Source organism: Cinclus cinclus, chromosome Z (genome assembly GCF_963662255.1).
Source record: "Cinclus cinclus chromosome Z, bCinCin1.1, whole genome shotgun sequence".
NCBI lineage: Eukaryota > Metazoa > Chordata > Aves > Passeriformes > Cinclidae > Cinclus > Cinclus cinclus.
In genome coordinates, this window is record NC_085084.1 from 75689756 (window position 1) to 75713103 (window position 23348).

At 52.3% G+C, this 23348-nt stretch overlaps 2 protein-coding genes across 2 annotated transcripts; one reads left to right on the top strand and one right to left on the bottom strand.

Moving 5' to 3' along the window:
• The first annotated feature begins 323 nt into the window (after positions 1-323).
• On the top strand, positions 324-10841 carry RGP1 (RGP1 homolog, RAB6A GEF complex partner 1). The gene is made up of 9 exons (XM_062512999.1): positions 324-603; positions 838-967; positions 4193-4329; positions 4697-4780; positions 8258-8407; positions 8487-8633; positions 9029-9156; positions 9396-9573; positions 9794-10841. The coding sequence occupies exons 2-9, from the start codon at positions 852-854 to the stop codon at positions 10015-10017; spliced, it is 1164 nt and encodes a 387-aa protein (XP_062368983.1). The 5' UTR covers positions 324-603; positions 838-851; the 3' UTR covers positions 10018-10841.
• Positions 10842-11756: 915 nt separating this feature from the next.
• Positions 11757-13183, bottom strand: MSMP (microseminoprotein, prostate associated). The gene is made up of 3 exons (XM_062512746.1): positions 13072-13183; positions 12332-12440; positions 11757-11946 (listed from the first exon to the last, which is right to left on the bottom strand). Exons 1-3 carry the CDS (start codon positions 13181-13183, stop codon positions 11757-11759), a joined length of 411 nt encoding a protein of 136 aa, XP_062368730.1.
• Positions 13184-23348: the final 10165 nt, after the last annotated feature.

Here is a 23348-nt window from a genome sequence, read left to right on the forward strand (position 1 = left end):
TTCTGAACGAGAGTTGCCGAGTGTAACCCGAGCGTTGCCGAGTGTAACCCGAGCGTTGCCGAATGTAACCCGAGTGTTGCCGAGTGTAACCCGGGTGCCGAGCGTTGCCGAGCGGTGCCCGAACCTTACCGAACTCTGCCCGAGCGCTGCCGAGCGGCTGAGGGGAGCCGGGCCTGCAGTGGTGCCGGACGGCGAGCGCGGCCTGTGCGGGTGGTGAGTGGGCCCGAGGCGGGAGCTGCGGAAAGTTTGCGGCCCTGTGTCCCTGAACCCTCGGGCAGAGCCATCCGTGTGCGTGTCTTCGTTAGAAACTGCAGGGCGCAGGGCTGGGGGTATCAGAGCTATCCTTTCTCACCGTCGCGGTATGTCCTGACCCCCCCCTTACCTGCGTGGACCTGGGAAGAAGACTTTGTAAGGACGGAGCTGTGCCTGTTTTCCCCCACACCTCCTGCGTGTGTGTGTATGTATCTGTGTCGCCATTCCCCTCAGTTACTTTGCCCAGCCCTCTCTCCGTGTTTCCGTGACAGCACAAAGGTGAATGGATTTAAAATGAAACAGACTGCGTCTAGATTAAGTATTAAGAAGAAATTCTTTACTGTGAAAGAGGTGAGGCACTGGCACAGGTTGCTCAGAGAAATTGCAGTTGCTTTATCCCTGGAAATGTTCAGTGCAAGGCTGGATGGGGTCCTGAGCAATCTGGTCTGGTGGGAGGTGTCCCTGCCCATGGCAGGGGATTTGGAAAAAAATTATATGTAAGGGCTCTTCCACCCCAAACCATTCAGTGATTCCTTGATACTATGATTCTGTGATCACATGCCCACTGTGGGCTTTTTTTGGCAGGTGTTGTCCAAACCATGATCGAAGTGCTGGCAAAGCTGGGCCGTGGGCCCGTGTTCCTGGCAGGGGAGGTGCTGGAGTGTGTGATCACCTTCACCAACCCGTTATCAGCCTCATCGACCTCTGCCAGCAGGTACAGGTGCCTGTCCCAATCCATGCATGGAGTCTCCAAATGTTTGAGCTGCCTGGGCCCCTCCAGAGGGAACAGCCCACCCTCTCTACCCTCTCTGGAGTAGTGGGGCAATGGTGCCAGCTCAGTCCCTTGTGACTTCCCTACTTGAGGCATTCCCTTAAGGAAACCTTGCACCATCTCAATTTTGGGGGCGAAGCTGAGGTAATTATGCTGGTTTTGTGCCCCCAAGAAGTAGACAAGGAAAGAACTATGCAGTTGGAGATCCTCCGTCCCTCAGGTGAGCCCTCAGTGACAGTGACTGGCAGAAAATGAAGCCAAACTGGCTGTCAAAGTGGGATATCTGGTCACACCAGGGTGACAGTCCCACAGAGCAATATCCAGGCAACGTCATTATTTCCTGCATTTGTGGAAGGAGCTCTCTTTTGTCCAGCAGTGCTGGATAGATTAATGTGTTCCCTGCCACAAGAGATGGCAGACAAAGGGGAGAGTCTGAAAGGTGCTCCTTCTGTGGCCACATTTTCTCTGGCCCAGCCTTTGAGCACTGCATCTCCCCTTATCAGTCCTGAGGAAATGTGAGAAGCTGGGAGCTTCCCATATTGGCTCACAGGGGGTGACTCCATGTCACAAGTAATCACCCAAAGGCTTCATGTCCGCTGAGTGTGTGGCCTTGTCTGATTCTTTAGGGAGTGGAGAGTGCTTTCTCATCTTGAGTCCTTCCTGAGAAGTGTCTGTTTCCAGCCCTGTCAGGTTCAGCATGTTTTCATCATCAGTATGATGTTCACATGTGATTGTTTTGGTGGGCCCACTCACAGTGCCTGCAGCCTCAGCAGCAGAGGGCTTCTGTATTTATTGCCTTCGTTAATTTTCGATCTTTTCTTCCTGTTTCCTTTTGACTGCTGAGTTCAGGTTTCAAATTCAGCTGTGGCATAAGCATCCAGCTTCCCAGAGTTTTGTCCTTTGTAATGACAAGAGCTGTTTTGGCTGCTTCTGAAAGATGTGGGACTGCAAGGGTACCAGGTGGCATGGTTTAGGAGGTTTGCTTTTATGAGAGCTTCATTTAAAACTTCAGATGTGTTGTGATCTGTAGAAGACTGCCTCTTGAAAAATAAAAGTTTTTAAGATAATAAGAAAAGCCCTGGGTGATCAATCAGATGTGACCTGCTGAAGCCAAACATGTGGCAACAGCAGATAGATAGGTGATTTGGAAAAGGCAGCTATGGGTTATGTAAAGACAGAAGCCAGATCAAAGCACTGTGACTGCAACAGGCAGATAGACCTGTCAGAGCCTGGAAGGTTTTGAGGCTGACAGGTGGAGGGACAGAGGGGTCACATTTTGAGCACAGGGACAGAATTGAAAGAAAGGCAGGAAATAAATTTGGTGGTTGAGTACAAGAAACAAATCTCTTCTACCCAGAGGGTGCATGGAGCATGTCCCATGTAGGCTGCAGGAGCGGGGGGGAAGGTGAAACTGGAGGGAAGTGACCTCAGCACCAATGCAGGATCCTCCACTGCTGAACAAGCACCAGCTGAACAAACCAGGTCTGCTGGCAGGAAGGGACATGCAAATTTTGTTTGGACATCTGGCTAGAAAAAATGAAAACAATCCAGTGGCATGTTGTAAAGCAATACTGAAAAAGAAATAGAAAAATACTCGTGTTTGAAGGTACTGTAATCATTCTAGGCTTATATACATTCAGCAAACATTGCCTCAAGCAAGAGCAGTTCTCTGCTTCCAAACAACAGATACCTTACAGCAAATAAAACATAGGGCCACCCTGATGGAAAAGCCATGCAGGTACTTTTGAAAATGCAGGATTACAGCTGTAGAGCTCAAAGCAGCTAGGTAGAGTAACTGAGGTATGTTTGGGTAAGGGCAGCCAGCACATAGAAAAGATCAAATAGCGTGTCATTAGTCAGCTGACACAAATACAGAACACCTTTTTCCCTGGTTCATCTAGACCTTTATATGCTCTGATGTGTCACATGGAGGGACTCCTGTGTGCCACAAAAAATCCCTCTGCCACCTAAAGCTCTGGTGTTGGTGTGTTGGTGCTTACAAATCAGATCGTGATGTTAGAAAACACCAGAGGAACTATTCGCTGGCTAAACTACAGAGACCGCTATTGAAATAAAAATAGAAGACTGATTTGGAAACTGAAAGGTGTCACTGGTACCATGGGAAGTGCCCTATGGAGTGGCTGACATCACAGCAGAGTCCAAAACATGAGACTGGTTTTTGTGCTGGATGTGTGGCCCTACATTAATTCCTGTGGCTGTACAGAGAGGGGTCAAAATGACACCTTTGCCTCCCCTATTGCCGTCAGCAAAGTCCTTGCATAAGGAGAAATAAGTAGGTCCTAATGAAAGACCCAGAAACATCCTTCTTTGGTCTGGCACAAACAGCAGCTGATGTTCTTGTTGGGAATGGTTCTGTGGGGCCAGAGCAAGCATTTCAGTGCCTGTCTGCCCTAAGGAGTATTGAGCTTGGGCAGGGGCAGCTGAGCCCAGGTTACAGGAATTTGTTGCTTTGGAATTTGCCCACTTCCCTAATGGTTATGTCGTTAGAGAGTGCTGCTCTGTGTGTCACCTCTAAACTCATGGCTCAGAGTCCTCTGCCAGGGTCCACATGCAGCACTTGTCCTCCCAAGAGTGTAGTGAGTGGCCAGTCCCAATCTGTGGATAATGAGAAAGATGAACAAATGAGTAAGGCTTTGGATTGGATTTTGGAACACTTGATCTCAGCTTGTATGTAGAAGGATCCCTGTGAAGTTTTGCACAAGCCACCTTGTCTCTTGTCCTCATGGAAGGGGACTGGGTGCTGCTAACTTCTGCTGCCTGTTGCCCTCTGCCATAAGTGAACAGCCTGTTTTTTGGGGTAGATGTGTTTTCTTGTGCCATGTCAGTGCTGTGCCGATGGTGTTGTGGCTCAGACTGCAATTATTGATGCTTAAAAAAAGTACTTGGGCTGCAGAGCCAGGTTTTGGGTGAGGATGTTGTCAGTGCCTGGGTGGAAGTGGCTTTGAGTCAGCATCCCAGCTTGAGCTTACTCCCAAGACTTGTTGGAAGTAAGAGAGTGTGAGAGTGGCTTCAGTGACAGTGAAGCAAAGCCTTCCTTCCAGACAAGTCCTGTATGGAGCTGATTGCACAGAATTGCTCTTCTCCCATTTCCTGCCTGCTGTAATTCACGATTAAAGCAGAGATATGAGTGTTACTCTTTGCTTTCAGTGAGATGCTGGCATGGGCCAGTGCCCAGATCCACTGCCAGTTTCACGCCAGTGAGAACCGGGTTGCGCTCCCTCCCTCTGATGGCAGCAAGCACGATGTGCAGGCAGAGAATGAGACCGTCTTTGTCCCCAACAGAGGTGAGTGCCACTCCTGCCTGTCACCCAGGTAGGGGCAGTGAGAGCACAGTGGATGGGAGTCAAGCAGACCATACTGTGTGTGTCTTGATGCAGTGTGCATAGAAGTGAGTGGGAAGTTTGTGTTGCTTTCCTGGTGATGAATGTTGTGAGACCTTGTTAGTACTGAAATCACAGTGACACTACCTTCAATTGAAACACAACAGTTGTTTGTCCAGCTGCAGTGGCAATGTCTCATGATATGACCAGGGCAAGACATGGTTCCTCCTTGGCTCTCTTCTCCCTGTTCCTCCCCATGGGGATAAAGCTTGAATGACCTGGACACAGTGAAAGGCTGTTCAGCATTCATGTGTTTCTTATTCTCTTCCAGGAGAGCGGGGTCAATGTATCCTGTCCACCCCACCAAAGATCCTCTTCTGTGACTTGCGACTGGATCCTGGGGAGTCCAAGTCCTGTGAGTTCTGTCTTCTCTTCCCCTTCTCACAGAGCTTATCTCTGGGGAGATGCTTTCAAAACTGGCTTTGCAGACCTGAGTGCTTCAAGTGTGAGATCCTGATGCTCACAAAAGGTGGGGTACTTTTGTTGGAGCATGAGTACTGAGGAGCTGCTGCATCATCCAGAGTATGTTCCCTGCTGAGCTAGGGCTGTGTACTGCAACGTGTCCCTCAGTCCTGCCCCTGGTCTGCGGCCTTTGCTGCAGGTCCGCTGTGTAGCTGCAAGGCATAAAACTTTTGAGATACTTGGTTGCAGCAGGAGGAATGGCTATACCCACCTGCATTTCCTTGCCTTTATTTCTTAAGTCACACTGGAGTATTCTTGTAATTTTGGTGTCCTCCAAAGGTTTGCGCTTCCTCTTCAGGTTGTGGCTGTCCTGGAGATAAGAGTCTTTTGGATGTTCTAGTTTTCCTGCTGTGAAAGGGAGCACTCCCCATCTTCTCTGCTCAAAGCTCTCTATGTTTGAGTAGATAGTTGTGGAAACAGCTGAGTACATGCTGTTCTCTCTTGGTAGGTGGTTATGACCCAGCCTGTTCAGGTCATGTCAGATGTCCTTTTCATTCCAGCAGCAATGATGTTAGGCCTTTCATGCATGGGAGGCTTTGTTACTGTCCCAGGGATCTGCTGGGCAGGGTTGATGGAGACCTCTCACACTGCAGAGCACAGGGAGTGGAGAGACAGTGCCTATGCTGGGGCAAACTCTGCTGAATCACTGAGCTCTGCAGAGCTGGAAGCAAAGCTGCAAGTGAGACCAAGAAGCCGTAGGGCTGTGACATGCTGGTTTTGAAGCTGGTGTCTCCTGCCTTTCTGGTATTGGAGGGGTCTGACTGGAGGGAAAGGTGGACCTGGTGAAACCAGGCTGGCTTGGCTTGGTGGTTAGTGGGGTGGGGCAGTGCCATCTTGGGGTTGTGCCCCTAAACTGCAGAGCCTGTTGTCTGAAGACGTTTGGTTATTCACTTATTATTCTGCAGCAGCATGTTGGGGAAAGGAGCTGGCCATGCCAGCAGGAAGGAGGAGGAGGCAGAAATTTTAGCTGGCCTAAGGCTCGCATGGATTCTCCCATGTTCCTTGTTGCTTGCAGGTTTGGGACTGGAGCATCCATTCCCTGGGAGCAGAGGGAAGTCCCTTTTCCTGGCACACCTTAGGCAGGTTGGGCAGTTTTTGGGATAACAGATCAGTGACGACAACCCGAGTTCCAGGTGTCTGGGATGGATTAAGGGATTGACTGTGCACTGGCTTAACAGGGAGAAGCTGTTCAACCCCCAGCTAAGCTAGGGATTGTCTGTCCCTTCCAATGACGTGGGGATGTGTGTGTGTCCTCTCTGCCTGTGGGTGGCACTGGCACAAACAGCCTGCATCTGCCTGGTGCTTGGACGCAGCTCTTCTGGAAGGACACAAACTCTTCTATTCTTTGAGGTTCCTTGGCTGTACAGTACAGCCTTTCCCCTTGGCTGTGTGATGCACCTGTCTGTTTCATGCATCACATACAATGTGGCTCCATGTGGCACTGCTTTTTTAGCACTGAAATCCCTGTATCACAGCCCTGGTCTCATTCGCTGCCAGGCTGTTTATACCAATCCCATCAGCCTGTGGTGCTGCTGCTCTCACGTGAGACTGCAGCTGGAACACTTGCAGACCATTCCTGGGGTCTCCTGCCAGCTCTGTGGAGGGAGAGTTAAGGCTGTGTGGGTGTGTATCTTAATTCTTCATTTCCTGTTTTTCAGAAGTTTTGAGTTTTACTACGCAGTTTGGGAAGGGGGGAAAAAACCAAACCAGAAAACCCAAGAAATCTTAATTCTGCTTAGCAATACACCATATTATTATACTGCAGCCAGAACTGGCACATACTGCTGAGGTTGTGTCAGACTATCTCTTGATAAAAGGACTTGTTTTCGTTTGCTGACCAACTTATTCCCGAATACCTTGCTCTTGTGGTTTCCATATGTTGAAGTTGACTCATATCCCAGCCCTTTGACACATGGCCTAGGCTGAGCTCTTTAAATTTGTCACCATGAAGCTTTTTCTCAAGTCCTCAAATAATTTCTGTGGCTGTTCTGCCTCTTCTCTGGTTTTGTAATACCTTTAAATATTTGGTAGATCACAGAGGGGGGAGGAAATGGCAGCAGCCTGGGCAAAAGCCAGAAGGCCAGGCAGAGGGTGGGTAAGGAAGGCATCTGTAGTGCCAGGAATGTACTTCCTTCTGGGATATGCATGGAAGCTGGGACTTCCTGAGTCTTGGCATTCCTGTGCCAGGTAGCAATCTGTCCATCCTACTCTGACTGTGGTGGTCTCTGCTCAGATTATCCTCACTGGGCATGAAGGGCTTTGTGAGCAACTCTTGCTGAGTGTGGTACGGGAGTTACAGAAGTCATCTTTTTTCCTTGGTAATATCTCATTTTCCTTCCTGTCAGGATAGTTCTCTGCTTTATCTGCACCCTGGTCCAGAAAGAGAGGCTTGTCTTTTAAAGGTGTGACATCCTGTCAACACTACACACTAGCACAGGCTTTTTTCTTCTTTCCAGTCCTGTTATTCTAAATCCAGAAGTTATATTTAAAATGTAACCCTAACTCTTAATCTAAGCCTCAATATTCAGTATGTGCCAGACATGGGGAAGGATCTGTGGTTTCAGAACAGGATGCTGCCCTTCCTCTGGCAGGGTGTATCTGCATTACGGTGGGCAAGCCAGAGAGGTGGAGACTTTCCACAGTTTGCTGTTTGTGTCTTTCTTGTTATACAGTGTGTGGTTTAGGAAAGCTGCAGAAGTGTTCACACTGCGTCAAGAGGCACTGGGGTTTGTGTGGTCACCAAGGGACTCTAGGAGGGCTGAATGTGGTGAAACTCAGAGTCAGAGGCTTTGTGGTCTAAGTCATCAGCTTGTCAAGGGGGCAAACCACAGGTTGTTGTGAAGGTCTTCAATTCTTTAAATTGTTTCTTGATCATTTAGCTGCAGTCCTTCAAAGAAAAACACAAGAGGAAACTAGCTTGTTGCTGAGTTTGAGGGTTTGTGTAAAAGCAAAAGAGGCATGAAGTATTGATTAATAACCCATGAGGCAGGGCCTGGAGGAGGCTGTGCTATGAGAGCACTGGTCAAAGGAGTGCACAGAGGCAAATTTGGGTTGAACTCGTGATGAGTAAGTTTAGCTCTCGTGTTTGTATTCCTGAATTTTACGTCTTTCACATTCTTTGGAGACAGAGTTTGTGTGTGTGGTTGTATGTGCTGGAAGCAATGTCTGGATGATGTGAAGAGCAGTGTGCCTGGTGCAGGGGAGCTGGGTTGTGCTTGGCCGCTGGAGGAAAGAAGAGACAGCAGAAAGGACCAGGCACTGTCCCTAGCTCAGCACTGCTGGTCGTAACACTTGGTGCACGAAGCCTGCACACAACAGCTGCAGGATCTTCCTCTGGCCTCAGAAAATAAATTTTCTGCACCCCTTGCAGATTCATACTGTGAGACACTGCCCGTGGATGGCCCCCCCTCTTTCCGGGGACAGTCTGTGAAGTACGTGTACAAGCTGACCGTGGGCTGCCAGCGTGTCAATTCCCCCATCAAGCTGCTGCGTGTGCCCTTCCGTGTCCTCGTGCTGCACGGTGAGGCCAAGCACTGCCCTCCCTGCACAGCCAGGCTGGGCTGCACACTGCCCTGCTGATACTCTCACCTTCTTTCCAGGGCTCAAGGATTACCAGTTCCCACAGGATGAGGCTGTTGCACCCTCAAACCCCTTCCTGGAGGAGGAGGAAGGCTTGAAAAAAGACTCTCGCCTGGCAGACCTAGCAACAGAACTGCTCATGGTGGCCACCTCCCGACGCAGCCTGCGTAGGTCATGTTTCCTGCTCAAACCTGCTGTTCTTCCTAAGAAGCTGGGCACGCAGAGCATCTCAGGGCCAGCTGCAAAATATCTCTCACTGACAAAGTGAAGCTCCAGATATGGCTGTGGAGCAGCTCTATCAGGGCCAGCTTGGGTCAGGCCTCCTAGCCAGTCTCAGGCTATTCCTACCCTACTCTCAGCCCAAAAGAACCTCTGCCCAGCACATTGCAGCCAGTGTAGGGTTTTCCCTTGCTCACTGCAGAAATTTCTTGAAGGGAATACCACCTCTAGGGACTGTCCTTCATAGCCAAATAGGACGCATGGGACTATGTCATTAACCCAGATCACTGCACAGAGCAGAGCCTTGTCTTGCCACAGCCCTTACCCTTTTCTTGCTCCACAGACCTGTATAACATCAGCAACACTCGTGGAAAAGTGGGCACTTTCTGCATCTTTAAAACTGTGTATAAGATTGGAGAGGATGTCATTGGGACCTTCAACTTCTCAGAAGGAGATATCCCATGTCTGCAGGTCATTGTTGTCTCTGGGATTACTGGGGAGAGGCGGGGGTTTAGGGTGAGGGATAGGGAGAAGGGATTGGGGTGGCACTGGTCTGTGAGGGTTTCTGGTAGGATCCAGCTGGGGTCTTCTTGGAGTGTGAGGTGGACAATGGTCCAGTCCTGAGCTCGCTCGGGAAATGAAACCCAGAAGGCTTTGCATGAGGTGTGTATGAGGTTGTGAGAGCAAGCACCCTGCCAATCACCCTGCAGTTCTCAGTGAGCCTGCAGACAGAGGAGAGCATCCAGGAGGAGTTCCAGCGCCGGCGGGGGCAGCCTGTCTCCTTCACCGTGCATGCCCGCCATCAGGAGTCCTGCCTGCACACGGCACAGAGCAGCTTCAGCCTGCCCATCCCACTCGGCTCAACCCCAGGATTCACCACCAACATCGGTTAGTACCCACCAGGGAAGGGACCCACCTCTGCTTGTCTCTGTGGGAGATCTGTGCTGTCCCCAGCCCTGTTCTTGCTCAGCAGAGATGTATCCCTTGGGAGGGAGCTAGCCTGTGTGAATGGGGTCATTTGCTGTCCCCTTGCCAGGACAGACAGCTGAGACAGCTGCTATCCATGGCCCTTGTGGGTGTTACGTGTTGATCACCCTCTTGCCCACAGTGTCCCTGAAGTGGAGGCTGCACTTCGAGTTTGTGACTTCTGGGGAGTCAGCGGGGACTTGCTTGGTTCGTGGGAGCCAGTCGGAGGCTGTCACCTGGACTGGGGTGGAGCAGATGGAAGTGGACACCTTCAGCTGGGACTTGCCCATCAAAGTTCTTCCCACAAACCCCATCCTGGCTTCCTATGTATCTCAGTTCTCCAGCACTAACTCCATCACCATCTGAAGTAGGGAGAGGTTTTTGGCCTGCAAAGCTGCTGGCATGTGTCACCAGTGGGAGTGGCAGGCAGGACTGTCACCGGTGTGCTGTGGTGCACGCATCCCAGTGTATCCTTGGATTCATCTGTGATGCCCACATGGGCACTGGGCATGTCTGTGCTGTCCATGGGTAGAAGAACACTGCTTGATGCAGTGTCTGTGCTGCAGCCCCCAGCTGGAACTGGACCCTTCCTGCCTAGGTGAAGGTGTAAGTCCCAGCACTAAGTAAAAATAATTCTGCCTTCCCAGGGAACCACTGATGTGCCTTTATCCCATATGGGGCTTCCAAGAAGGAAAGGCCCAGCCCAGGGAGGGGAGAGGAGAGTTCTTCCAGTGAAGTTTCATACCACCCTTGGGTGAAGGCTGTGCCCTTACACAGACCCTACAAGCAGAGATCTGGAATCCAGGTGAAGCACAGTGGCCACCTGGGCTGGGTGAGAGCCTGCTCTCCTGCCCTGCACGTGTCCTGCCTCTTGAAGAGTTGTCCCACACATACAGTCCAATGTTCCAGCCACCCCCATCTAGAGGAGGCAGGTGCTGGCAGGTTAGCCCTGTAGTGGTGGCATCTGCTGGTGACCAGGATGCAGGCCTGTGCTTTGTTGGTACAATTGTGATAATTCAAAACTGAGCAGCACTGAGCCCCTGGGCTGTTGTCTGCCTTAGCTTCTGAGGGTGAAGCCATCCTGCTGGTCTTTGGATCCTTGGGGGACTGTAAGGAATGCATGCTGTGCATCCATGAGATCTCCCTCCTCAACAGCCAGCTCCCCATTTTTACTAAGCCTTCTGATGAGCTTTCCGCTTTGCATGGAAATGTAATAAACATCTGAATGTGCAAACTCGGCTTTCCCAAGAGCATTATTCCTACATTGTTCCCAGTGCTGGACACATCCCACCTTCTACACCACCAGTCACAGGCTGGAGACTTCTTTGTTCAGTATGTTTATTGCAAGAACAGAAACATCTACTCAAGGCTCTGCACAACACAGGCATGGCACCAGCTGGGGTAGCTGCCAGGATGGCTGCCTCCACCCTGGCACTTAGATTGCTTCTGCTTCCTGAACCCTCCCCACTCTACTCCCTTGCCAGTGGGGATGAGGGTCTCCCCTGGGGACATCCTGTTCTGCCACCCACTCTGGGCTGGCTCTGTTGTAGTGTTGCCCAGGGCTGGCCTACAGCACCAGGGACCCCAGGAGCTTTTGGAGCAGGGGCATTAGTGGTTCCAGAGATGGGTTGTGCCCCTTGGGCTCCAGGAGCAGAGAAGGGGCTGGACAGGGTGTGGGGATCCTGCACGAGGTGCCATGGTGACCCCAGCGAGCTCCCCATGGCTGCCATGCAGAGGAGTAGAGGTCTAGGAGGGAGTAAGGGAGCTGCTTTTCTTGGGGGCTGGATATCAGAGTGCAGGACTGCCATGGAGCAGGTTAATTTAGTCCTGTAGCCTTTTTTGTAGTCACTGAAGGTTTTATGCCCACCTGGGAGGAGATTCTGTATTTCCACGATGTGCAGAACACCTCACAGGCAGGACGCCCTGGTTCAGAAGCTGAAGACAGAAGCAAAGCTTGGTACCATGGTGTGTGGATAGTGGTTTCCCTTGAAGGTGCCGGCGGTGATGCCTCTACAGGGTGGGTGGGCAGGTCTGGAATATGCAGGTGGTGTGCTCTGGAGGGGGGAGGGCGGTGCCAAGGGGCACGGGCGCTGCCGAGCCTCCCTCTATCTGCTCAGCCCCGCGCCCAGCACCTTGTTCACCAGCGGCTCAGGGGTGCCAGCCGAGCCCCACTCGTGCTCCACGCTCTTCACGCACGGCAGGCTGGGGTTGGCCTTCTGCACGACCGAGATCTGGCAAGTCTGGGAGTCATAGTGGGCCTCGCACCAGTCAGGGAAGTCGATTGGGTGCTGGGTGCTGTGGAAGAGGACACAGTGCTGTCACATCCCCTGATTAGTGCTAAGGGGCTGCTGACTGGGCTGGGTGGCTTCCTGTTACCAGCCCCCCCCACAGGTTGTCTTCCAGACCAGCTCAGGCAGGGTGGGACACGGCTCCTAGCACATCTGGGCATCTTGCTTTGCTGAGACACCCTTTCCAACTGCCCCAACTCCCCCCACCACCCTCAATGCCTGGATGGGGTCCTGCCCACCTCTGTCTCTTGTTCCCCAGGATGTGGTGCCCCACAGCCCTCCCAAGGCTCTTGATATCTGCTGCATTTGCAGCCACCAGACACCTCCCTCTGCAGATGCAGGGTTGCTGTAGTGAGAAGTGACAGCCCACCCCAGCACGACCCCTCACTCACGTCTCACAACAGCCCACGCCAATGGGGTGCAGGCAGGTGCAGAGCAGGCAGTTGGTGCTCAGCCATGATTCCCCAAGGGAGAACTGTTTCCCCTCATACTCACAGGGAGCTGCAAAGCAAACAGTGATGATGAGAATACATGGGCCTATGCTGAGGGCAAGTGGAAGCCTCCTTGACACCCCTGTGCCCTGAAAGAGGGGACAGAAGTGTCATGATGACCTCTCACCCACCTTATGGTATGGAAGATATATGGTGGTCTATCCACCAGCCTGCATGTATGGAATGCCATGTCACCTGCCATGGCTGATGTACGCATCCATCCTCTCCTGGCCCTGCCTTGTGGCTCTCACTACTACCCTGTGGGTCTAGAGCAAGAAGCAAGCCAAGTCCTGGAGAGGACAAATCCAGCACCCCTTAGGGTCTCGACATTTCTACAGCCCAGGAGACAAAAGAGGGATGATGAGCCACCCTCCTCCCTTTGCTGCTAGTCCTGCACACTCAGCCCCAGCCAGGCTCCTGCCAGGAGCCTTCATGGCCCAAAAAGCTGTTTCTCAGCCAGAGCCCTGGGGAGCTGTTCTGTGGTTTATAGACTGCTCCTTCCACTCACCACTGGCCCATGATCCCATTCCTTAGCTCAACACAGTCCCTTCCATACTTCTTTTGCATAGGGCAGAGCCCTGCCATGCTGGGAAAGCTGAGGTCTCCCCATCAGCCTCTTCCCATCTTACCTCCCCACTTACCTTTAGCTTGGAAGTAGCATTTGGCCTGGGAGCCTGGCAGCTGGAGGAGGAGGGAAAGAAGCAGGCAAAGCCTGCCCCAAGCACACCTCATCTTCTGTGCTTGCATGGCCATGGATGGTTGAGCTGGACGTGTTCGCTTTGCTTCGCTATTGCCTTTGCTCCTTTCCTTTCTCTTTCTCTTTCTCTCTCTCTGCCTTTTTAATGCTCTTCCCCTGATCCTGATGAGAGATATTTATAAAGTTCAGCTTTACGACCCTGGCCACCAGCTGTGCCCCACTGGAAAAGTTGTAAAACTCATTTCCTGATTTGAAAGGCATGAAAACAAGAGGTAGGATCAAGATTTTTAACAAGCTGTGAAAAGCTGATTCATGCCCTCCAGAAATTTCTCCAGTTGGAAGCCCCTGTGGGTGCAAGGCTGCACAGTGAGGGGAGATCCAAAGGTCCCCAGCAGCGTTGCCCTCTGCAGCGTGGTGAGCATGTAAGCAACAAGCGCAGGACACCCTGGCTCCTGACCAGGAGAGCTTCAAGCTCCCCTCTGTTCAGGCTGAGCCATCACTGCTCCTTCACAGCAAGCCAAGGTTTTGAGAGCATCCCATCTCACACTGACCAGAGCAACAGAAACACCCTGCTAACAGTGTGGGATGCAAATGGCTCCATCCTCATTTGGGGATGGAGGTGCTTGCACCCAGCTCCTGAGTACCACATCATGGCACTTTCACCCCAGCCTGGGCTGCAGATGTGCCAGGTTCATGGCCGTGAGTGGGCTGAGGGTGGGGGAACAACAGGTTTAAAATCACAGAACCACAGAATCATAGAATATGCTGAATTGGAAGGGTCCATCAAGATTGCCATGTCCTGCTCCTGGCCCTACACAGGATAGCCCAAGAATCCCAGCATGTGCCTGAGAGCATTGTCCAAACACTTACTGAGCTCTGACAGATTGGTGCTGTGACCAGAGCACAGTAGAGCAACTGCCACTGATACAGGACAGGAAAGAACCAGGGCTCATCTGAGCAGTGCCCATGAGAGGGGACTGTGCCTGTACACCTGGAACACCCACAAGAGCTGAGCACCCTCTTTCAGAGGCTGCAGACCAGCCCCAGCTGAAGCAGGAAACAGGAGGGATAAAATCAGGAGGCAAAAGTGCTTTTTGGCAACAAGTAACCTGAGAGGTAAACAGGGGAATTGACTAGAGGCAAGAACCTGTGGGAAGATGCCACATCATCCAGGGAAGTTCCTGTGGAACTTACATACCTTCACCCAGAGGGGCTGCCTTTGCGTGGAAGTCATAAGGCTGTTATCAGCTGGCAAAGTGAGCAGATGTGCAAGAAGGAGGAGGACAAAGCTCTGGGAGCCACATGGCCCCGGACAGCTAGAAGCAAAGGGCTGACTTGCCAAAAGAAATTCACAGCCTTGTCAGAGGTGCTGCCAGCAGCAGGAAACAGGGCTCTGGGGATGGTCCAGCCAGGGGCTTAGCCAGCGCCAGGCTGTGCTGCAGCATCAGCAGCAGTGGCATATATGGGTCATCTGCCCCTGCATTAAGCTCCCTGCTTTCTGAGAGTTTGAGATAAATTTACACCTTGACGCGTGAGCCTTAATATCCCTTCCAGAATTTGTATTGGCATTCGCTGTTATAGCTGGATATTTTTCTTATCCCCCTAAGTGCCCAATCCTTCACTGAATCCGGCTAAATTTTGGCGTAAGAATTTTCCTGTAGCAGTCTAATTAAGCACAGAGTGAGAGAAAAAAAAAAGCTTTCTTTTATCCACTTTATCCGGTTTGGATTCACCACCTTGAGATTTGAAGGCATAGTCTTTGGTGCTCTGGGCCCCTTCACCAACCCATTGCATGCATGTCTCACAGCTTATGCTCTCACTGTTGAGGGAGAAACCCTGGCTTTGCATCCCTTCTTCTCCTTAGAGAATTACCCCAACCCTGTTTTAGTGCCAGAGATGATGCTGTATCCCTTGGTGGGGTGGCTGGATAGCAGCAAATGTGGGATCTATTGGGAAAGGCTGATAACAAATCAGAGAAATGCTGGGCACCCCTAGCTGACTGCTGGGCCATGAGCCGGGGTGGTGGAGTGTATCACTAACAAATGGAACTCACCCTTTGGTGCAGAGTTGTTACTATATAAGGAGAATAAAAGCGTTTGTCGTCAGAGCAGTTAATTAATATTCCTATTGTGTGTTTGGAAAAAGAAGTCTGGCATGCTAGTAAGTGCAATTAAATAATCTATCATTGTTTCATCAACAAGAACTGCAAACGTTAAAAAAAGGAAGTGGTGGGTTTCACTCAGAGGCCCACAGGATTTGGGCAGGCTTCCAGAACAGTGCTCAAAACCTGGGGTGACAGCATCTTTTGGCTGTGTGGAAGGGCATTGCCCCTGCTCCATCAGGGACATGGAGAGGTATTCTCAGGATTTCTGTAGCCATTGTGGTTCATTAAATAGAGGGTGAAACCTATGAGACTGTTTAGGGCCATTGAGTTTTTCATCAAAGTGCGTTGCTGGGAAAATACAGAGAAAAAGTGGAGTGTCAGGACACCTCTTGGAACATTGCAGAGAGACCAGGGTAGTGGAGCACTACCCACACTGTGGCTGTGCATAAGGAAAGGGGCTGGTGGTCCCCCAAAGCCTGTTGATCCTGCTATTCTCCCTCCTGACCACTTTCCTTCCCCACTTCTGCATTCCTTGGCACCCACCTGGCCCCAGCACACACATCCCCATGTGTGATCCAGAGAATTTTTGTCCAGGTTGTACAGGACGACTCTCACCACTTGGAAAGCAATACTTGCAATGGGACTTGGTGCTTCAGAGCTTCTGCCTGGGTTCTTGAGGGGTGCTGTGGCAGGAGGAGCTGACACCCTCTCCTGCTGTGCCAGCCTTGAGGAGGTTTTGCTGCAGAGACTGAAAGAATGCAGCCACTTTTGGTCTCACATCCTGGGGAACAACTGAGACCTGGGGAAGAACAAGAGAAAGGATAAAGGGGCTGAAAGAAGTGCCCCTCTAGAAGTTCAGTCACTTCAATGTACCAGGCAAAGCCTAACAGAAGGCATCACTGCCTGTTTACATGCGTGCCAGTGAGGAGTAGTCACCACCTTCAAGTGTCCCAGGATCCCACAGAAGGTCACATCCATGTCTCAGCATACTCCCAGCAGGACCCAGCTCTCCTGCCTGGCCTGGCTCTCAAACTGTAACTCTCTGAGAAAAGCTGGGTGCTGCACCCCACCAAGTGCACAGTTCTGCTGGCCTCCTCTCCCAGCAATCCCTCTGCAGAGCAGCAGAATGCCCAGTGCCTGGGATGGGACCCCATGGATGGGGAAGGCAGAGTACCCAAGCCAGTGGTGCTGGGATGAGGTGACAACAGCCCACCCCAGCACCGCAGGAGGCTCAGAGGGTAATAAATGATGTTGTACAAGTTGCCATCAGCAGAATCCGGGAGGGTTATAAAACCTGAATCTCCTGAGCTTCAGCTGGGGCTGCAGCTGCAGAGCAGGAAGCAAACAGGATCCCGGCTGGCATTGTGAAAGCAAACACCATAAATCTGAGGAAGTGCTGTGATTGCTGTTTTAGGCACAGGGGAGCTTGGCATCTGCTACCCAAAGGTATTTTATTTTCTCTTTAAGCAAAACCAAAACCAAAACAAAACAAAAAACCAACAAAACAAAACAACAAAAAAAAAAAAAAAAAACCAAAGAAACAAACAACTAACAAACACAACCCAAATTTATCACTGTGTGGGTTCTGCTGTGGACCCTGAGGCAGCTCTGGGATGTGGGCACCTTTCCTTACTCAGCACCTTGAGGATGCTTCAAGCACCCAGGGTACCAGGGCAGCAAGGCAGGTACAGGTAGATGCTGGCTCTGAGTGATGACCACTCATGAATGCTCACTGCTCACTGGCATGGCCAGACCCTGGGGAGAGGTGAGCAGAGGGGTGAGGAAGAGATGGGCAGTCAGGAACTGGGAAGGGAAGACAAAAGGTTAGCCAGAGAATGACAGCTGGCTCATGGCATCCTTCATCCCACAGCTGGCAAGCCAGATGGGATAACTCACAGAGGCTGGAATACAGCCCCACCAGCAATAAGACTGTTGCTCCAAAAAGGGGACAAAATAGAGGGGTTATGAGGAAAACTTGATGTCACCTTACTCCGCAGAGTGGCTGCCTGCTGAATGAAGCTTGATGCTGGTGGAGAAGCATGGGCTGCAAGGCATGCTGGCATGCCTTGTGTCTTCCATGTGTGCCCGTGGCCTCAGCACCCTGACCCTCCTTTCAGGGGAGAGGTGTTCTTACCCCAGAGGTTAGGCACAGCATTTCACAGGGGCTCTACAACCCTGGAGGGTTGGAGGGAGTGTGTGGGCTCCCTGCCATGGGACAGGACCTGCTGTGGGATGGTGTCTGCAAGTCCCCAGTCACGGGATGGGCTCTGTGTCCTGGGCAGTCCCATGCTGTGGCTCTCTTGGGCTCTTGTGCCCTCTTGCCCTCTCTGACATGGCCTCATCCTCCCTTGCTCATGCCCACACTCCAATCCTTTGGCACTTTCCCAGGTCATTTATCATAGCTGTGGCTGCTCAGCATCAGGCCAGGTTTTGGCATCAGTGGATCAGCCATGCCCTCCTGCTACCCTCAGCCCTGGCAGGGTGCTGGCACCCACCCTGGCTCTCCAGCACCCTGGGTATCCCAGCATGGGTGTGCTGCAGCCTGTGGCTTTGCCTGGGCTCCCCTCAGGGAAATGTGCCAGGAGGTCACGGGGTGTTTAGGAAAACAGGCCTTGGCACTTGCTGGCCATACCAGGAAAATAAAAACATCCGGGCAGGCAGCCGCACAGTGACTGTGAGAGGCCGGCACTCCATAAATCCCCTGGAGCAGGTGCTTTGTAGTCGGCACAAGGAAATGAGCATATTATTCAGCTTGGCTTAAACCTGAAATGTTTCCTGTCCTGTGAGTCAGAAATAACCTTGGGAGATCATTCCTAGGCCACGCAGAATCTGCATCAGCCAAAAAAGTGCCAGGCACTAGCTGGCCTGAGGACTTGCCGGAGAGGTCAATGGTCCAGGCCCCTCATTTTGGAGGAGATTTTGCCATGGCAGTGTCATGCCACCAGTGCTGACCTCCACATATAAATGGCCTGGAACCTGCTGAGGATCCACAGGGGACTCCCAGACTGGTCCTGGGCACATTGCTTCATTGGGTTGCAGGGATAGGGAGAGCCCCAGGAGACCCTGAGGCTTTCTCTGTCCTGGGTGGATCCTGCAGACCTCTGGCCTAACTGTGGTATCAGAAAGATGGATCCCCCAGCACAGTTCATAGGCTATTTTACTGGCACCCACAGGGTGGTGCTGGGGTAATATCCTGCTCCCAGGACACTCTACAGGAAAAACCATGGATGGCTGGTGGCTTCGTGGTGGAAGAGGCTACCTAAGCATGGGACCAGGATCCCACAAACTCAGGATGGGGATGCCAGAGAAGTTGGAGGGGAAAGCATAGTAGGAAGTTTCCCTGGCTTGGCACAGGCAGCACCCACCTGAAGGGCTTTGTGGGTGGCACTTCCTGTCCTGGTGCCCTGCAAGGACACCCCTAGGGTCCCACCCTGGGCCTGGGGCACAGAGAGGTGTGGTTTCTAGGGGCTCTCACCACAGACACACAGGGACAACGCTTGTCCTGAACCAGGCAGGTGACACAGCTACTACATTTATCCGCATTTTCCCCTTTAAAATATTTCCCTTTGTTCTGTTTTTTCCATTACTGGCACACAAACTTCAAATCCCAGCAAGAAGCCCTTCAGGCTACCTGGACAGTAGGAGCACAGGAAGCCCATATGTGATAAAGTCACCCCAAATATCTGCACCAGGCCCTGGGTGCTTTGTGCCCAGCAAGTCATAGCCTCTCTGACCTTCCAAAGGTGTTGCTCTCCCATTTTGGATGGGGTAGCAATGTGAGCACTGGCAGTAGAGAGCCCAGCTGAACCCTGACTAGCACTTGAATAGAAATGTGAGTCCTTGGTGGTGCCTTCTCCATCCCTGCACTCTTTCCATAGCGCCTCCAGCAGGAAGGGGCTGCTGCCCATCCGTGCCAGATGTCCCAATGCTATGACCCAATGCTGTTTGTGCTCTGGCACAGCAGTGCCGACACGGCTCCACCTGGCCCTGGCAGTGATGATCGTGCTGCCGGCACTCACTTGTGCTGCCTGCCACACTTTTTACAGCCACCTTCCGAGGCTGGCAGGTTTCTGGCTCCACTTTCAGCATGGAGGGGAAGGAGTTTGGCAAGGCACATGGCCTTGTGCTGCTGCATGCCAGGAGGTGGAAAAATAATTGTCATCTCTGGGGACTGGGGGCTTGGTTATGCTTGCCAGGGAAACATGGAAAAGAAGACTGGAATCTCAGGGGTGTGAGCTCCCAGGGCAGACAAGCATAGCTGTGCCCTCAGTGTCCATCATGATCTGCTGCAGTCCTAGGAATAGCATGTGTGTCATGAATGAGTGTCTGAGATCACTAAAAAAATCACTAGCAAGGGTACCAGCAAAAATCGGATTTAATATTAAGTGGCAGCATTGGCAAGATTGTCTATCACTTACTAGACAGCTAAGGCACATTGAGGAGAAAAAAAAAAACATTAACAAACAAAATCCAGGCAATCAAAACAGCAACGAACTGAGAACCATTTAGGGTTGTGTTTGTGCATGTATGTGTGTTTATGTGTTTAGGTGCGAGTGACAAAAGGACAGCCAGGGCAAGGATAAAAAGGAAGAGGACCTAAAATCTTAGCAGCGCTGACACTTAACACTACTTAAACTGTAACTTAATTTAACAGAGGAAAAACACTTAACAGCATATAACCTATGTAACTTAAATGTAACAACTTAGCAAAAGAACAACACTTCAGCAGCCTTTAACTTAGTTTATAACTGACATCTTAATGTTACTTATAGGCCTAATTTACTTAGGACTGAGGTACTTCTAAGAGATCAGCATTTCTCCCAGGTTTGCCATAGGCTATGCATAGCAGCATGCACACAGCAGAAAGATAGCGTGAGCAAGGTACCTGTGAAAAATTCCTCTCAGAGATCAGAGAAATGCTCACTTTGGATGCCTTTGCATCTCCTCCACAGGTGAAAGGCAGAGCCTCAGAGAGTGGGCTTCAGTTGTAACAACGTTTCATCCTTGCCACAGTTTCAGCCTACACTTTCTTTGAATATCTAAGAAAGGGGATGTTCTGCCTTCAGGGAAGAAAAACAGTTGCCAACGCTGCTCATAAAAAACAAACAAACAAACAAAAAAACCCACAAAAATCAAAAAAACCTCAGGAGCTCTGTAAAACAGCAGCAGTTCCTGGAAGAAGAGTATTTCTCACAAGCACAAGACCTGAGCCCAGGTGAGACCTAACAAGCATTTCTCAGATCTCAGTGCAGCCTGGAAAAGGGGGGATGCATCACCACAGTGGGTCACCACAGATTCCTGTGGACCACCATGGATAGCCATGTACTATCACAGACCACCATGACCTGCACCAGGCACAGCCCAGTGCAAGGGATATCTATCATCCCGAGCTGTGGGATGCCAAAAAAACTCTGTGTGAGACCCTCACACAGGACAGGGAATGTGCAATGGAGTTAGAAAAACACTAAAGTATAATACATCTGTGTGTATAGTTGAGAGTATGGTTTGTGTGTATGGTGTGTCTAAGGTGTGTATGGTGTATATAGGGCATGTGTAAGGTGTGTGTGTATGGCGTGTGTATGGTGTGTGTGTATGGTATGTATATGGTGCATGTATGGTGTGTGTATGGCATGTGTAAGGTGTGTGTATGGTGTGTGCATGGCATGTGTAAGGTGTGTGCATGGTGTGTGTATGGTGTGTGTATGGCATGTGTAAGGTGCGTGTATGGCATGTGTATGGTGTGTGTACGTTGTGGGTATGGTGTGTGTGTGTGCATGGCATGTGTAAGGCATGTGTATGGCATGAGTAAGATGTGTGTATGGTGTGCGTACGTTGTGTGTATGGCATGTGTAAGGTCTGTACAGTTTGTGCCTGGTTCGGGTGCGGTCCCGGTTCGGTGTCGGTGCGGTGCGCGGTCCCGGGGCGGTGACCGGGCCCCCTCTGGTGGCTCACACGCGCACACGCGGGATTCCCGCACCCACGTTCCCCGTCACGGGCATCTCACGCACCCCGTCATTCCAGCTGCAAATTCCCACCGGCTTCTCCCCCGTTCCCTCCACCCCCTCCGCTTTTCTTCCCTGCATCTTTATTTTGTTTTACGAGCCGTTCTTTCGCAGGAGGCACCCCTCCTGCCGAAGGTCTTGCGGGAGCTGCACCACCTCCCGGAGAGGTCACGGCGGAGGCTTTTCCCACTCAGTCTGTTGCCAGCCCCTCTGTGTCCCCTTTGCCCTCCGCCTGTGCCACCGGAGGCTCAGGACAGGAGCCATAGGGCTGGGCTGGGAGCTCCTCCCGCGTACAAGGTGTGCCACCATCTGTGCCCCGTGAGCAGGGGTGATTCCGCTGACACTGCCGTCTCCAGTGGGGCCATCATCACCCCACCATGTCCAGCCCCACACTCCATGGGGAAGCTCTTCCAGATCTTTCCAGCTTCTCATTTCTGAATGTAACCACTGTAGGTTGGATTTCACTGTCCTTCGGCTCAGGCACCGCTGCCAGCTCCTTACCGCACTGGACCGGGATATTTATAGCCGGCTATGCAATCCCTTCGTCTCGAGTTGTGCCGGGCTGGGTGAGCCGAGCTTCGTGAGCGCACTACGGGAGGCGCACATCACTCGTGGTGGGGACACCTGCAGTGTGAACGGCAGGGACAATGACAGAGACTGATTCCCGGCATGATTTGATCCCGACTGTGATTCTCGCAACCTCAGAGGTGGAAGGACCCATACCGGGGCACCCAGTGGTGCCATGCCCGCGATGCTGCTCTGCTCTGGTGACCTCCCCAAAACCCCGGGAGGGGACCGGGACACCCTGCCCGCCGCTCAGCGCAGCATCTCTCACACACCTGAGCCACGCATGGCCTTGAAGGGTCAGTGACCCCGGCAAGACCTGCGGGGCCACCGTGCAGGCAGTGCACTCCCCCTGTGCTCCCACACACAAGAATCCCGCCGCACACAGCTATGAGCCGTGGGGCAGGGGCTGGCACCACCCCCAACGCCCCCGTCCAGTCTCTATCGCCCCCCACCCCCGCCCGACGGGAGCAGGCAGCAGGCTGGGAATGCCAGGAATGCACCGCAGGCACGCCGCTCCCGCCGAGCCCCCCTTGCCCCACCGAAGCGCCCTGCAAACAAACACACGGCACCTCTGTGTCCCCCTTGGCTGGGCGGCCCCCCACGGCAGTCCATGACATCCCCTTAGGTCCTTCCCAAAACCCCGGGAGAACCGTCAGCTCCGCTCTGCCGGTTCCGCATTATCCCTGCCCCACGACACCATGGGCAAGGTTCATTGCCCCATAGCCAGACCCACCCCGAGCGCTCCCCTCTGCTCCGTTCTTAGGCATCCACCCTTCTACCCCACCACCCCACAGCGCTGTGTCCTATAGCAGAGGGGCTGAAGCCTCAAAAGCTGCAGTGGTGACAAGCCCGTTGCATCCAGTCCCCTGCCATCCCCTGCCCCGTCAGGTCTTGTGCCGGCCAGGGTCCTGTGGCACGGGTCCCAGTGCACCCTATACTTCTGGGGAAACATACTGGGTTTCAGGAGCGTCTGGTTCCCCAGAGCATACCAGTTCTCAGGGTCCAAATCCCCAGGTGCCTCCCTGAATCCTAAATCCCCGAGGACATCTCCAACCTCCTCCCGTACCAGGGAAATACCCACGGCGAAAGCACTGGAAGCCTCCACAAGGAAGGCAGACAGATCCTGGGCAATGCCTCCTCAGAGCCCGATTCCTCCTTTATCCCACAACCCAAGACCTCCCAAAAATCGCTTGTGAGGACACACACCAAGGATATTCCCTCCCTGTCCAGCTGGCCGTGTATCCCTTCACATCCTTGCACCCCTCTCTAGTGTACCCCTTTGCGCCTTCATGCACATCCCGCACACCCCACTGACTTCCCCAAACCCTGGGGATGCCCATCATGAGACATCCCCTTCCCAGTCCCTAAGCATTGGGGCACTCTAGAACCCGGATGCTCGCTCACTGCAGCTCCCCGAACTCAGGTACCTCTTTCTCAATCCCCCACGCACTGGGGACATTCCAAACCCTAATGCTCCCTCCCTGATTCCCCTCACGGACCCTAAATCCCACGTACCCCCTCTTCAATCCCTGCCCACTGAGAGCCGCC

What these genes read in the sequence shown, in the direction of transcription:
- RGP1 (XM_062512999.1), top strand. Translation starts at nt 852, where the DNA reads ATGATCGAAGTGCTGGCAAAGCTGGGCCGTGGGCCCGTGTTCCTGGCA. An exon ending in CGTCTTTGTCCCCAACAGAG is followed by an intron (nt 4,330 to 4,696) that starts GTGAGTGCCACT and finishes ATTCTCTTCCAG; the next exon opens with GAGAGCGGGGTCAATGTATC. An exon ending in CACCTCCCGACGCAGCCTGC is followed by an intron (nt 8,634 to 9,028) that starts GTAGGTCATGTT and finishes CTTGCTCCACAG; the next exon opens with ACCTGTATAACATCAGCAAC.
- MSMP (XM_062512746.1), bottom strand. Translation starts at nt 13,183, where the DNA reads ATGGCCATGCAAGCACAGAAGATGAGGTGTGCTTGGGGCAGGCTTTGC. An exon ending in ATGCTACTTCCAAGCTAAAG is followed by an intron (nt 12,441 to 13,071) that starts GTAAGTGGGGAG and finishes TTTGCTTTGCAG; the next exon opens with CTCCCTGTGAGTATGAGGGG. An exon ending in GGCGTGGGCTGTTGTGAGAC is followed by an intron (nt 11,947 to 12,331) that starts GTGAGTGAGGGG and finishes CCTCTTCCACAG; the next exon opens with CACCCAGCACCCAATCGACT.